Source organism: Limulus polyphemus, unplaced genomic scaffold, assembly GCF_000517525.1.
Source record: "Limulus polyphemus unplaced genomic scaffold, Limulus_polyphemus-2.1.2 Scaffold167, whole genome shotgun sequence".
Classification (NCBI taxonomy): Eukaryota; Metazoa; Arthropoda; class Merostomata; order Xiphosura; family Limulidae; genus Limulus; species Limulus polyphemus.
Genome location: NW_013665777.1, coordinates 199,730 through 216,985, shown reverse-complemented (window position 1 = coordinate 216,985; position 17,256 = coordinate 199,730). Strand labels below are relative to the sequence as shown.

At 31.7% G+C, this 17,256-nt stretch overlaps 1 protein-coding gene across 2 annotated transcripts in view; it reads right to left on the bottom strand.

Annotated features, from left to right (window-relative positions):
- Positions 1-362: 362 nt before the first annotated feature.
- Positions 363-17,256, bottom strand: part of LOC106477586 (transmembrane protein 98-like) — a 32,323-nt gene continuing 15,429 nt past the window's right edge. For both annotated transcript variants that reach the window (XM_013938135.2, XM_022381472.1), the window contains 5 exons: positions 15,593-15,832; positions 13,617-13,733; positions 6,070-6,276; positions 5,126-5,246; positions 363-4,430 (listed from right to left, as the gene is read on the bottom strand). In XM_013938135.2, the coding sequence (XP_013793589.1) occupies positions 4,254-4,430; positions 5,126-5,246; positions 6,070-6,276; positions 13,617-13,733; positions 15,593-15,756 (786 nt within the window). In that variant the 5' untranslated portion in view covers positions 15,757-15,832 and the 3' untranslated portion in view covers positions 363-4,253. The remainder of the gene's footprint in view (positions 4,431-5,125; positions 5,247-6,069; positions 6,277-13,616; positions 13,734-15,592; positions 15,833-17,256) is intronic.

The window sequence follows — 17,256 nt, the reverse complement described above, 5'->3', positions numbered from 1 at the left end:
ACTACACAATGAGCTACCTGTGCTGTGTTCACCAAGAGTATTGAAACCCAGTTTTTAGCATTATAAACCTGGGGGGCTAGTTTGATATAACCCTTACTTTTGAAGTTAACTTTAAGAATGATATTCCCATGACTGTTCATGACTTGCAGTACATGAAAATAAGTCTATGTGCAGACAGTAACTTTTAGAAAGTTTATATAAACATTTAAAAGATCCTGATTAAGTGATAGTTTAATTTCATCATATATCTAACAAACATTCAGTTTTCAGTCTCTTACAAATAGCTGGATATTGCTGTTGCTTTACACAAGTTAGAAAAAATATATATTAGTATAAATAACTTGGGCAAACAAACAACACAGTACTGAATGAATATAGTTTAATTAATTTGCATAAAACAATTAACTTATCAGGTACATTCATAATCCTGTAAATATTTTTTGTGGTAATGAGCTGGAAGCAAATATTTTCAACAATACAACATGAAACATTTCAAACATCAAGCACCAATGTTCATAAAATTAAGAAACAAGAAATATAAAAGGGTTTTAATAAACTAGCTTTGGAATAATTATTCAGATCTCGTATATAATTATATGTTAACTAAGTATCAGAGACAATTCTACATATCAAAAGTCAAAGGTCTTTCAGGAAGTCTCAGTTCTGTCTTTTTCTTTTGTTTGCTTTGTTGAATTTCACACAACTATTCCGGAGCTTCTTGCTCTTGCTAACCTAATCTAGAAGTGATAGACTAGAAAGAAGACAGCTAGTCAACACCACATATTGCCAAACATAGTTTATAATATATCTACGGTTGAAAGGACGAGCATGTTTGGTGGAGGGAATTGAACCTTTGATCCACATATGTGTCAAATGTTCCAACCAGCACACTATGCCAGGCCTCTCTGTTATCAAATTACTGAATACATAATAATATTTCATAATAGGGAATGTAAGATTATGATTATACATATAAACCTTTTATAAAATGTGAAAATATCAATTTCCAACAATAAAATAAAATATCCATGATACATAACTGTTAGAAACTAGGTTTAGTGATATCAAATGTAATATTGAAAAACTAATTTTTTTTTTTCAAAAATACACCATTATCCAGGCTATGGAAATTTGGCACTTTTTGGCATTGATATGAAAAGTCAACCTTTATATTGTACGTATGTTAACAACTTTTATTTAGATTATACGAGATAATGATGAAAGAAAAGTTTCCCTAAAAATTAAGCCATGAAATTTTTTTCCTAATAAAACCATAAATCTGTTATGGTACAACACATATACCATAACAATAAAGTTGACATATTAACTCTCTACTCACTGGGATAATGTTTACAAATATGAAGAAGTCCATTATAAAGATGGCTCAACAAACACAGATTCAACAATTCTTATTTGGATGAAAGAACAATAACAACAGTAATGCAGATCAGATATTTCAACATTAATTTTGAAACACCTGTTAAGACAAGCATCACAAATAAAATACTTTTTCCTATCTAAAACTGTTTTGTAAAGAACATATTAAATTGCTTCTACAGAGAATAGTTGAGTTAAATTTATTTCATATTTCGATCTCTCTAATAGTAAATTTATTATAAATATGTAAGAAAGTAAATTATTAAAACATTACTATAACAGTAACATTAGTAATTTAGTTATTGTGTTGACATTTTGAAATTGGAGAAAAATTGTGCTACTACCACCAACCAAAGACTTAACTGCATCATAACACAGCCATTACAATTGTCATGCTTTTTTCAACTTCAGTGCTGGACTTGTACTTGTGGTGAACATAGCTTTTAAGTAACACAAGAGTTACTACTGCCTAAAATAAAGTGTTTGAGACACTGTACTTAAATCCGTTTTTTGTTTATGTTCTGTATTTTTAAGTTATATATGTAATATATGTACCTCATTAAACAAAAAATACAAAAAAGATCAATGACAAATGAATGAGTATATGAATAAATTTAATTAAAGCAATAAAACCAACCATAAAGTAATACTTGCTATAAATATTCATACAAAAATACACATCATGGATTAAAGAGGATATAATTTCAAAACTTAAATAAAAAGAGAAACGAAAAATACCTTTCCTTATCATCTATAAACCAATATCAAGATAATCAATTCTATACAAGATACAGACCAAAAATCCTCCAATCAGTTTAATACAATCAACCTTGTGCAAGTTACAGACCACAAGTCCTCAAATCAGTTTAATATAATCAACTAAATACGTTACAGATCAAAAATCCTCAAATCAGTTTAATACAATCAACCTTGTACAAGTTACAAACCACAAGTCCTCAAATCAGTTTAATATAATCAACCCTATACAAATTACAGACTAAAAATCCTCAAATAAGTTTAATATAATCAACTAAATACATGTTACAGACCAAAAATCCTAAATCAGTTCAAAACAATCAACCTTTTACAAATCCTCAAATAAGTTTAATACAAGCAGCCCTATAGAAATTATAGACCTCAAATTTTTCATTCAGAAAAATAAAAGTAAAACAAATCTCTTTATAGAGTAATTCAGTACAATCCACTAATTATGGTAAACTGTCATTCAAGTTTTGTCCAATTTCCTTGCTGATTGTCAAGCAATTTTACTCATAATAGATAAATCACTAGTATGAAAGTGTTTACACCAATTCTACATTTTATTACTGGCTTGGTTTTTAGATGATATTGAGACATTATAGATTTTATTACACATCTCACGCAGAGCATTGTAAAGAAACAAAATAAAGGATTTAACAATATAAGGATGGTATTGAGTTTACGCATTCCCAGTTGCTGAACCAATATATATTACACTTTCCAAGATAGAACTCTACTGGCTTAAGGCATATCTGTGGAATACATTAATTCATCAAGGTTAAGGAATGTCATTCAGAACAGCTGTTAGTATGCAGAAATAGAAAATGAATACAGGGAACAAAATTTTTAATTTTAAATTTCAATACTTTCAGAATATATGTAAACATGAGAAACATGTATATTAAGTAATTTATTTTTACTATTGTTTTAACACATATTTTAAATTAAGACAAAATACTTAAATTTATTTGTTGTCACTGTAAGACACTATTGGAAACAAATTTCTACATATAAAAGGACTAGTAAAAACAAGTTATCAAAATAGTTTTGCTCTATTTTTTAAAATGATTAAACTCTTATGGTGATGAATAACTCATTTTACAAGAAAAACTAATACCCATTTATTATGTTTTCAGCTGAATATTTAGTGCTTCAAGTAAAGTTAAAAAAATGTTATTATCACTACTATATAGCTTGTATAAACATACAATACTGTAAAAGATTACTGGCTAATATTTTTTTAAATTGTATTATACTGGTAAGACTTAAAAGAAGCAACTGTAAGACTACAAAACCAGTACACCATTAAGACTATATAAACAGTGCCTTGTTATGTAATATAGGAATGTGACACAATCAGCTTAACTATATATGTATGTAATACATGTAATAAAAAATAAGTATCACCAACAATTTATAATACTCAATCACAGATCATTTACAAACATAAAGTGAAATATTGGGTAATTTTTTGAACAATTACTATATTTATGAGTATAACAGCTTATGCTTAAGAGTATATCAATATAATGATTTAAAAGCAACAACACTGAACATCAGAAAAACTTTTGAAAAAGTGTCAAAGAGTACATTTATCAGATGACGTGTGACCCAGTCATCTTTACATTACATTTTATTAACCACTTAAATTATTTATGGAATAGTAGTATGCAAAGATATTATGGTTACAGCCATTATGTATTACACTATCAAAACACAAAATAAATATGGACACACATTACATACTTATGCAACAATTTTCACACATTTTGTGTGTATAAGCAGTACATATTATATATTGACTCATGGTTATTTAGCATCTGATTTCAACAATAATGATACTTTTGTAGGTTTATGTACTGATGTATTGACAGGGTTTCAAATAATAAAATATGGAAACTTTAAAATTATACTTTACCCCTTAACATATCCGCTGGAAAAAACAAAACAAGAAACATTGTGTTATTTCCTAAAAAACAAAACTTTTCACATTGTTATATTCCTTTTGATTCTGCTGATACATAAATGTAAGCATTAAACAAGAAACCCTGTACTTTAGGAAGCTCTGAAAACCAGCATAATATACAAACACAAGTTTCCATGATACACCACAACATCTAAACTGGCCCTGTGTTTGATGATTTTGGAAGACGACATTGTAATGAATTAGATGCTGCTTCTAAACAAGTGAGGTTATTGATTCCAGACTGGACAATGCCAGACTGGCTAGCCTGGATGCTACCACAGACCAGTTGAGACTGGGTGTCATCAGCATATCCAGCATCTCTCAAGACCTGAAACAAAAGGTTTTTATCACTGTAAAAACACTATTCAATTCTTCATTAATTTAACAGGTTATTATCAGGTAACTGTAAGCCCACTATTCAATTCTTCATTAATTTAACAAGTTATTATCAGGTAATTGTAAGCACACTATTCAATTCTTCATTAATTTAACAGGTTATTATCAGGTAACTGTAAGCACACTATTCAATTCTTCATTAATTTAACAGGTTATTATCAGGTAACTGTAAGCACACTATTCAATTCTTCATTAATTTAACAGGTTATTATCAAGCAAAATATTTTTTCCTATTTTCTCAAAGATAATTTTTTCTATTGTTTTTGGTTACTACAAACAACACTGAAATTTTGCAGTAGAGTAAACTAAAAAAGTGGTTGAAATTGTTTTACGTCACTAAAAACTCTTCTTTCTTTCTCTTCTGCTTGTTAATAAGAATCAGAATGTAGCTATTGTCCACATGAATGAGAATAATTAATCGTGAAACAGGCAAATGATACAGCAACTAAAGAAACACTATTGGTTTGCTAATAATATTACAACATTTTATTTCTGAATATCAAAACAAAAGTCAGTAACTGCTGACAAAATGAGGATATTTATAGAAACAAATATGCTAACAATTTTTACAGCTTATATTTAAGTAAGCCTGAAAACAAATACTGCACAAATGCTGTAATTACTCACTTGAAGATGTTCTTCCATTTCTGCCAAAGCTTCATCTATCCAGTCTGGTGTCGTTGGGATACGACATGCAAATCTCATCACCAAGGCAAGGTGAGAGACAGAAAGCAGCAAGGCAGTACATCTAGTGAATGTTTAAAACAAGTAATTCAGAAAAGTACATGCATTTTGACAATGCTCTATTTTATACATTTTTTTCATTTTCCAGCATTTAACAGTTTTGAATAGTTAATATGCTGATGCTTTTCAAAGATTTCATATTCACCTTTTACCATACAAGTTCTTATTTTAATTTTCTTCTCAAAACTAATTTCTCATCAAATTGTAAAAGGAAACAAATATTGTTTTTTCAAATTTTAGAAGCAAATCTCAGATAAAATACAAATTTAATGTGTAATAACCAAAAATTAAACTGATAATGAAAATAACTTTCTACAGTAAGTGGCCCAACACAAATGTTAGAGCCCATGTTTTTTTTTTTAACACTACAAGAAGCTTGGTAAATTCTGAATGTCATACCGTTATCAAATGAATAAGCATAAGCTCGTCTTTAGCTTTATACCTAAAGAAGTTGCTAAGAAGTAACTTGTGGAGTTAGAGTACCAGTAGAAATATATAATACAAAGCAGAAGGAGGAACAGTTTGCAAAGATACAAAATATTTTCTTTGATTCCACCCTATGTCATTCAAGTAAATTGCACTGTAAAGTCTAATAAATATCAGACTGAGCAAGTTTTCAGTTTTTGAATATTTATGTTAATTTTTTTTTATAATTCATATAACAAACAGTGTGTTGGTGAAACTTGTAATTAGGTAGGGCATTTCTATTACTCTCCCCTACTATATTGCAATTTTATTATTGATAACACTTTATATTTCAGATACTTGAAACATTACCATGTTCAAGCAAATTAATTTGATCTTATAATGAACAAGAAAAGCTTTACCTGGCTTCTAGTAGTCTGGCATCTAATGGTGGGTACATAGACCGTACCACATCATCAACCCTTGGACTTATCTTTTTGGCAACTTCAATAATTTCCCATAACTGCTGCTGTGATTGATGAGACACACTACTCATTGTCATAGCAACTAATCTTTCAGTCAAATGATGGCACTTTTTGAGAATGGCAAGACAGTGTGGTACAAGACCACTACAAAAAACAACAACAATCCATTAACAAGCAAAAATAGAAATATATAGTTTGATATGTATTTTGAGCAGGACTCCAGTAAGTAATAAAAAACACATGAGAAGCAGCAAAGAATATAAAATCTGAGAGGCATCTGATCAGAAAATAAAACTATCATGAAATAGGCATTAATTCTAATGCAAAAAAGGGAAAACAAAACTCAAAATCAAAGACTTTCCAATTGTTTTAATAAGCGTTGTTCAAAATCAAACAACATTCTAATCTAGAAATGATCATTTTCATTCATACCTAAAACAACCAAATTATCATGTTAGTTTACAGCAAGTGCAACTTGAAATTTCCTACTACCAGTACAGTCTTGTTATGATAATTGTAATAATAATGGATGGCTGTTTCCATTTTATGTTTTGCCTGTTAAAACACTCAGTTTCACAAATTAAAAAATCACTTTTTTTTTTGTAAAATATACAAGGGATCCCAGCAGTAATTGTCTGAATTAAATGCAATATCAATGGTACTTTGTTTGCAATTTTTGTGCAACTGGTATGTTATTAGGGACTGTGTAACCAACAAAGTCATTGACTAATAAGTAATTTAGTGCAATATATAGTTTAAAATGAGTTTACAAAGTTGGTGGGGTCCATATGGATTCACTACATTAGTAATTCTAAGATTAATAGAGAAAGTTTTAGCCAGGGTTTATTAACTCTATGATTACGGACACCCCTGTATTGTATGTCATGAGATTTTACTTTGTTACATTCAAAATTTAATTAAGCAATCTTACTATCAATGTTTACCAATGAAAGTTATCATTTTTCTAAACTGAAAATGTATTTCCACTGACACTAATAGCTATTTCTTGATCTTCATCTTTGCCATCTAACATTGTGTTTGCTTGCTCCTGTCTTTATATACCCTACTTGACTGCCCTCGGCAATATCTAACTTGCAAAACTTTACGCCATCCCTCAAATGCCCTCTATGAAGTTACTGTATAGAAGCACTGTATGCAAGCAATAAAATCACTTTTTCGAGACTTACCCCATTATGGTCACTAATACTGGCTCTTAGTGGAGAGGAAGGGAGGGAGAGTGTCAGTGGACATAAGTATGTTTGGAAATACATTTTCAGTTTAGGAAAATGATAACTTTGAAAACATACATACCTACACTGATACAAAATCTAGAATCTAACATTGAGGAGGCAGAGAGGCCGGTGAGGACAGAGATCCTACAGAAAGTGTTTGCAGAGAACAAATATATACCCAAGAAGTGGTATCAAAGTGGGGAACACTGCACTACATCCAGAACAGGTATGCTCTTCACCCAGAACTACAGAAAATTGAAAAGGGTGGAATATAATACAAGTATGATGGTCCAGCCTCAACCAAACAGCCGAGGTTCCACAACTTGGGTTGGATTTAAGGGTTCATGGTACCCATATCCAACATTGGTGGCTAGGGTAGTTGGACTGCAGATATATATATATATCTTTGTAATAGGATCCCTACCAGTAACCATAGAATGATGTGTTTCAAACCACTGGATTTATGAAAGAAAGAAAGCAACACCAAAGTGGAAAATCCTTCAGATCAACCTGAAGAAGTCCAAAAGGCAAGTTCCCAGGTCTGGATTGATGGGATCATATGCCATACTCCACCAAAGTCCAGAACTCAGCCAGTCTGGATTTACAAACAGTTGTCTTTACTCCCCAAAGGCAAAGAGAAGTCTGCTTACCCATGGAATTAATGAGAGGATGTGGAACACTGTCCCACCAAGGACCAAAGATGGGAACATGTCACGTTTGGATTTACAAGGAGATAGTGGACCCCCTGCATGAACAACATAAGACCTGACGGTATTCATAACAGGATTCAAACACCCCCCACCGGATAGCTAAGCATCAAATCTGGATTGGTTTTATGAGTAGGCTTTCGCTTAGTTTGGTTCTGCTCCTACCGACATCTGGGAAAAAACTTCCAGGGACTCGGGTAGGAAGGTCCTCAACTTTGCCCTCTTCTCCAAGAATGGAGAAAATTCAACACTCCAAAGGTAAATCCTCTGTCCATCACCCTAGTAACTGGGAACTGGGTGTGGTAAGAACTCCCAAGCTCCACTAGTAGAAGTAAGGGTGGAAACATAAGCATTAAGGAGTCCTGAGGAACAGGTCTTTGAAGACAGTGCAACAGGTGAACCACATTTCCTAATTTTTAAAAGCAAACTGATCTCGATTGATTAAGCTCTAAGATCACCAGAGACTGTCCAAATCCCCTTTAGTTTTACTCATGATAGTCCATGAGTAGCGGTCCATTAGAAATATTGTAATATGATATCACCATCCAGAATTGCATCCAGATGGTCTTATGGAACACCTCATCTTGACAGAGCCTATTGCAACCAGGCATCGATATAAAGGTTGCTAGTATGGAATTTAACTACAAGCATACTTGATTGGGCAACACTCACCACTGAGTGGGATCCAAAATAAAAATCAATAGGGACCCTTGAAGAGAAAGGAACAATAACTGTAAATCAGATAACACGTTACTCATCACCCTGTTAAAATCTAGTAGAGGTAGTAAACACAGCCACAGGGGGAAGACGAAGTTTCTTCGAAGAGGAAACTGCCAGATCGTGAAGGTAATGAGATATGAACATGTCGGGAGAAGTCCACATACCAGCCCGCAAAATATCTCCTGAAAATAAGGACAGAAATGATTAAGAGAACCAATGGAACGAGGAGTGGAAGTAGGGGGCCTTGAGACACGAGGAGGTGAACATACAGAAGTACGAATGGAAGTAGAATAGGATCGAGCAGCCAAAGACGATAAAGAAGACTGCAAACGTGCTGTATCAATTCTGGATTAAAAAGATTCTGGAATTCCAAAAAATAAATAAGGCTGAGAAAAAGGCACTTCCCATAAATCTTGAAGGGTAAAAGAAGGTAAGTGAATACCCATCAAAATGTATCACAACTCAACAAGTCCCAGCAACAGACCAACCACAACACCAAGGCAATTCCTGAAAAGGACAAACATGTCATAGTAGTGACCAGTACATGGCCCAGTTCGTCATCAAATTGTTGAGGCAATTGGTGAAATGCCTCAGACAAAAGTTGAAGGAAATAGAAATATCTTAAAACAGTAGTAAGAGTCAAACGAATCCATGAAAATTGCAACCTGCAACCTGTTAAGAGAGATAATAGGTTTGTACCTGGCATCCCATAGATCCAACCTTTGAGTGTACATATATATATCATCCTGACGATGATATGCCAGGGCATGTTGTTCAGATAAACGGGGGGGAGGGGGGGGGGAGAAGCATAGCGATACCCTCAAGTAATTGTGTTGCAAGCCTCCCTACATGCACAGCAATTATCAGAAGGAGGAGGAAAACTAAGTAATTCCTTTGAGAACGATCAGAAAACAAAGCAGAGGTAGATTCAAAAGAAACTGGTTGCATCTCCAAAACTTCACAAACATGTTTAACTGCACAAAAGCAAGCAGAAAGTGGCTGATTAGATGAGTCCTCAGGAGAGGAAGCTCTATTGAAAGAAGGGGCAGGAAACAGGGAGTCTAAATTCTCCCCAGAATATCCCATTTCAGAATGGATATTCAAATCAGCACCTCCCCGGGCTGCATGAAGGACTCAATCTCACTCCAAATCAGGTCACACACAGCTTTTACAAGGAGTGGTTCTCCCCCGATTGTTGACCACCACTAGATAACAAAGGACTATAGACAAAGGCTTGAGTAGCCTCCGTGCTTGAAACTTTTATATGAGAATTCATATCCAATTTTTTTTTGTAATATATTTGTAGGAAAAAACAAAAAGCAAATTCAGCGAAATATATATCTGGAAAACAAAGAGAATTCTTGATTATTAGAAAGTGAAAACTAAGAAAATGTAAATCACAAAATGTTAGTCTGAATGCTTGCGCTTTGTTGAGAAAAAGTGATTTCATTGTCTGCATACAGTGCTTATATACAGTAACTGCATAGAGGGCATTTGAGGGATGGCGTAAAGTTTTGCAAATTAGATATTGCCGAGGGCAATTGGGTGGGGTATATAAAGACTGGGGCAAGCAAACACAACATTAGATAGCAAAGATGAAGATCGAGAAATAGCTATTAGTGTCAGCGGAGGTATGTATGTTTTGGAATTAGGTTAAAAAATTACATTATAGTTCAAAGTTACATAATATCTAAGTTTTAGTTCCTTCATTTCAAAAGAAACCTTAAAGAGAAATTCTTAAACTTCAGTTTGATGAACAACTTTTAGATTTTGTAACTTGAAAATGATTTGACTATACTAAAACTTCCATGTATAGAAAGAATCGAGGTTAACTGCTCTTTTTACACATTCTTTCGAGTTCCTTCAGGGATGTTGGGTAAAAAAGAGAAATATATTTCTTTAGACTCTTGACATATGCTGTGCCCACTTTCTAAACAAATAGTTGCAATTTCTCAGCCAATTATACTTAGTTGAGCTAGATGTTTGTAACCAACAGAAAGACTATATTTTGAAACACTATCTCCTAACAATTAGTTTCAAATTGGAGGAAAGAATTCCATATAGAACTTGTGAATTGTTCTTAGCATTGTTTTTACTTTTGTCCTCACTAGCACTTTAGCATTGTTTCTCATCTATAAATGCATTAGTTAGGTAGACAATTAAATTTTATTTAGGTTTTAGTTAATTGTGTGTTAGTTATGTTTTAAAATGCATATTAATTTTTTCAATTATACGCCATACTGCCTCAATTTATCATGCTTCATATACTAGGTAAATGTCCCAATGTTCTGATGAAGGCTAAAGTGTCACTGCCAAGGATACCCCGAGAATGCCCATTGACAAGTGTTGCAATAAGTAATAATGCTAAAGGATAAGAAAGGAAAAATAAAACATCAAAAATAAACTATATGTGAAAAAGTAAAAACTTACAATTAAGAATATAACAGAAAGAAGAGTTTCAAGATTATTTGATGAAAAATTAAAAGGTATGCACATTTTACTGCAAAATACGTTGATGATGATACTCGAAATATTTAGAGTACGAGTACAAATAACTAGAATACAAAAATAACAAATATTTAATTAAAATAATCACATTCTTTGTGTACAAAATACTTGTAATCTTTAACCAAATCTTACCTATTGTTGTGATAATATGTTAATAAGGCTAAGAGTTATCTTAAATATTGTGGCACTGTGTATCATTCTCCATATGAGCTATGCTCATTGGATATTGCACCATCTCCATTGGGTTAAAAGGAACTTTTTATTGCTTTTGTTATTGAAACATTTAAATATCTAAATTTTCCATGTGATATATGCTCTTTGTAAGCTATGACATGTTTCAAGTAATATGTATCTACAGCTCAACTTGGACATACAAAATCACAAGGTACAGACTGGACTATTATGGAACAACAATCTGAACAATATTTGTGCCCTCAACACATTTTCTCTATCTTTTCACCGTACATGTAGCCTCCAACTTTAAATATAGGTATACTTCTTTCTAATAACATCTTCCTTAGTCATTATTTTCCAACAACACTACTCACATCCATATCTACATTTAATCATTGCAATTCTTCTTGATTTTGCTACAGAAACTTCACTGACAAACCAAAATCCACCTCCATCTTTGCTAATTTTCATCTTAGCTTCACTATTATAGTTTCAAACCTACACATTTAATAATTCTATTGCACTGCTATAATATACTGAAACACTGAACTGTCTATTGAGCAGAAAACTTCATCATACAACTAATATTACTAAATAACATGTAACAATCAGCTCAAACACTGATGCAGATGATGCTATAATATGAAATATAACCAAGAAAACTGAAAGCATGCCTCCTTCAAAATACATTTAGGGTCTAAAATTAAGCCTAAAGTTGGATGCTCAGGCCAAATAAGAAAGCACAGCCGACTGTTGATATGCATCTCAGTCTTCTGGTGATGTTTGCATGCTGTGCACACTATTACCACAGCAATCATAAAAGGCAGCACTATTTCAAATTTCCATGGTCTTCCAAGAGTTTTTAATGATTTTCAGGACTTTCTAGGAAATGTGTAAACCCTTTTAACTTCCAATAAAAGATGGGAGTTAAAAATAAGCAATTACCAGGCCTTCAATAGCTAAGTGCATCTATATAGATAATACATTGATGGTTATGTTTAGATTCAACATGATGTAGGGCTAGTGAGATTGCATACAACTCTGCTGTAAATGCAGAAGCCTAACATAGTAGTCTTTAAGCAATGAATGAGTTACAGAAATACATAACAGAACCCACAGTCACCTAATTTTGAGTAACCTGTAAATATTAAAACAGAAGATTATCTTAAGAGGTGTTAATGGAACAAAAGTAAGTGCTTCCAATCAGGAGTATTAATAGTCAAATAATATTATAAAATTCACAGTGGAACACCAATAAAGACATCAGCTTCCTCTCCTGGATAAATTAGTACAATGTACATAATAATAACAGCAAATTTTGGTGCGAGTCTATCACAAAAGTATGGTTACTGGTTTTTATCTTAATTTCAACAACTTTCTTACAGATTTGTATAAAAGAAACTTGATTATGATACTGATTCATCATGGTTTTAAAACCACTAGCATGCAGTACATGAACAACATAAGTTTATCTTCTTAAGAAATTTGAATGCCTCAAAATGGTTTTGTACAAAAATGCTTTCCAAATAGCATTGCTGATAACACCAAATATGATTATTTGAATAAAGTCAATAATCCTAAACAGATGGAATGAAATGTTCCTAAATAACCCATGTCAGTAATATTGCCACATACTGTTAAACATATAGTAAATGTGAAAAATCATTTATTAAGTTTTTTGTATAGTGTATTCAAAGTAGTAGTATGATTTTCAACATTGGAAGAATTGTACAGCAGTAGTTAATATTGACTTCAGAATTCATAGTAAGCAGAGCTTGTGTACATTCTCCTGATATATGCACAGTAAATCACATGGAAAGTGGAAGAGTGGAGAACTGTGAGTAAGTTGACACATGCTCTGCATTGTGTCAAGGACAGCAGAACCTAAAGTCACATGATTATAGACAGCATGAGAGCAACTCAACAAGGAAAGGCTTTTAGTATTTCAGATGTAGGTTTGCCTGATTCGACATCAGTGTTTTAGAATTATTGCTTAACATTTTTGAATAAGTTCTCACAAAAATTGTTGGTAATATATAAAAGAGAAAATATTGATCTCTATATATAATGAATATCATTGTTGAAACATTTCTGAAGCATTCTTTTTCCTGACTTAAAAATAAATAAAAAAGTTGAAACTCACGTTGCATCATCAACCCACTGTTCATCAGCAATGATTCTCTCAATATTTGGGTGAAGACGAACATCATCTAGTTCCACATCAGTTGAATCATCTGTATTGATGAGGTGTATATCTGGCCTAATCAAAAATACAGAGAAATTTTCATTCAATTATTCCTTAACTGAGTTTTGTTTCATGAAATAATTTTGCAAACCAATTCACACAACTCACTTATAAAATTACCCTAAAAATTATTTTTCTTTACGATACCTTCACACTGGATTTCACTACGATTAAAATAATCTTTTTTTTAAATCATAGTTTTAAGGTAAGTAACTAAAATGTATCATAGCCATACAAATATTGAGAAATCAGATTTTGAAGCTGGAGTTTTTTTTCATGCACAATTATTTCCTACTAACAAGTATCTTTCTGTAATAAATAGGAATGGAACAAATAATGGTTTTGTTTGGATATTGGATTTCTGGCTCCTGATATCCAATTGGATTCAAATAATTTTGGACTAAATAGCAGATGTGACCATACATATTGAAAATGTATCATAAGCTTGAGCTTACTGTTTTTTTAAAAACTGAATAAGGATATGCAATTTCATATGAATGAGTGGCCATAGTAGGCCTTTCAAGAGAATGCAGCATGATGCATCATAAGACGTTACTTAACACCCCCGAATTTTTTTATAAAGAGATGGAAAATATTAAGATATTCTTAATAAAAAATGATTTTCCAACAAATATTGTAAATCAAGTTATCTATGATTATTTAAATTAAAATTGAGGATCCTTCCTATATTATCCACATGGAAAGTAGCAAAACAAAAATTTACTTTTGGTTTACCATAAACCTGGAAACAGACAAAAAGAGATTAAAAATCAGCAAAGAAAAAATAATTAATCAGAATTTCCACAAGTAGAACTACGATGTGTAGTTTCAGTCTGTGTTTAGATTACAGTATTCTTTTAAATACAAAGATCAGATACCTGGTTATAAAACATTGAATGCATCATATGAATATGGGTGTCCTAAATTTAAATTAGGTTATATAGGCTCTATCAGTAGAGCATTAACAACACGTATACAAGAGCATGCAAATTTGGGATTCACATCACATTCAAACATTAACAGCTACACATTAAATAAGTGTAACAAATCCATAAATAGAGTAAGTTTTAAAATCTTGGACAGGACTGAAATTAAACAGGAGTTATGAATAAAGGAAAGCCTTTTAATCAATACTTAAAACAGGGTTGAATGAACAAAATTGTGCAGTTCAGTTATTATTGATGTATCTGTGATGTAGTGCTTGGCTTCAGTATTATTATTTTCTTACATACAAACTATGGTTTATTTTTGGACTTTTTCTACCTGCAATATTGCAACTGTAAAATAACCCATATGACGAGAAACCAATCACTGCTTTCAGTAGCAATATTATACTACTGAAACCAGAAAACTGGCTTGCTAATTCATTAGTGTTTCTGAAAGATAGTAAAGTTAATTCAAGTATAAAAAATAATATTATGTTATCAATTTTTACCCTAATTATATATTTTAAATGACATATTAAAATTGATAATAACTGTACTTTACTTGCTTAATTTAGTTCATACCATAATAACTCCCGTTCATGTAACTGATGATATAAATAATGCCTAGACCAATACTATGTCTGTCATATTCCAGTTGGCCTGACGAGCCCTGTTATTGGGCGAAAAAACTTGGCAGCACTCAATGTGGCAGACCGTGTTTACTTCATATACTGTCACATATTCTTATTTGGTTGAACTCACAGTTTCTTAATATATAGTGTATATTTTCAAGATATCTCAAAATATTTACTCATAAAGTTGAGAGTGTCTGTAAGCTGATATTATTCTATATAAATGTATTTTATCCGACTATTTTTTTATACATAAAAGGTTATTATTGTTAATGATAATTTTTGTTTTTATTCAATTATGTTTTCACTATCTTACCTATTGTCATTAAGTTGAGAAGAAAGAAGATCTGAGTGGCGACAGTACTTTTGACGGCAAACTATAATCAATGCCACCAAAGACCCCAAAAATACTACAGCAAGTACACTGATGGCCACTGCCACAACAGCTTCCATGCCTGCCATAAAGCCTACTTCAACCATTAATATATAGCATCAGAATCTTCTACAATTTTGTGGTATAATGATTCAGTTTTCTTTGCATCCAATCCCTAAAAAGCTATAAATAAAATAGTAAAATAAAGACAAACTGAAATACAGTACCATAAAAAACTAAATTGAAAAAATCATTAAGTATGCAACAAAACTTTGTGAGAAGTAAAACAAATATGAAAACAAGATTTTGGTAAACATAAAATAATCATAAGATTTGTAAGAGTTTTAACTATTTTCTAATTTAAAGAATGCAGTAGTATGTTAGACACATTAAACTAAATAAGAAGATTTGAGTAAAGATTAGAATTTAAAACTTACACTAACCATATGGTACTAGATATTGTAAATCATGTGGAATTTTAGTACAGTAAGTCATACTGAATGAATCAGTAAAAATCTTTAACATGCATTAAATTGCATAACTAACTTATTGTTATTGTGTGCAGTTCCACTCACTGTCAGTTCAAATCAAATACTCTTGAATAACATACATATAAAAGAAATTTTTTAATTGTGAACTTAAGTTCACAACATCTATAAATGTACTTTTTTGAAAGCCTTAAAATACGGGAAAGAAAAACAACAAAAAATATATTTCTCATATATGCAGACCTATTTATATACAGACGGGAGAGGAGAGCTCTTGGGTACTTTAACCCTCAATGAAACTACTGAACATGGCCTCCAGCAGCTGAAAACAAGTTCTCCTGAGTGAAGACAAGCAATATAGAGGTACTTGTATGCATCATTACATACTAAATACTACCTACCTAAACAACTACAAGACCTGTTTATTTACACAATGCAAGCATAGACATTTGTCAATAAGATTTAATTATACTGACAATATTAAATACATATTTCATGTACAAAGTACATATAGAAATATTATTTTAAACAGATCATTTATGTTCTTAAGTACATAAAAAAAACACAAATTTTATAAAATAATAAGTTATTCAATTGCTGAACAAACTACTAAAAGTTCAAATTTTAACATGTGTGTATAATTCATATTGCCTGATACCTTGGACAAGTTTTACTAAATTACTTTGCTCTTTAAACAAGTGTTTTTTGTTTTTGTTCACATTGTTCATTCTATTACTAGGAAAACACCTCAGGTAGATTTCGAGGGAGCCATAAAAGATCCTGAAAATTCTGAACTGCAAAAGTCTAGTGCACATACATTTAAATATATGTAACTTGAAACCTCAAATAAAACTTACATACACAAATAGCACACATGGTAAACATATATCAAATTATTGCAACAATATTATAACAATGCTTTTGTCTCCAGTACTAGCCCAGTAAGTTTGACTGCCAGCACTAGGAAGAATATATAACATAAAAAATATAAAAAGCTTTAAATCCATACATATGTAAATTATAATTTTATATATAATGAGTTCATGCTTATTGTTTTCTATATGCTGCACTGTAAAATCCTAGATGCAAGTGTGGTATACAGCATTTTTGACATAACCA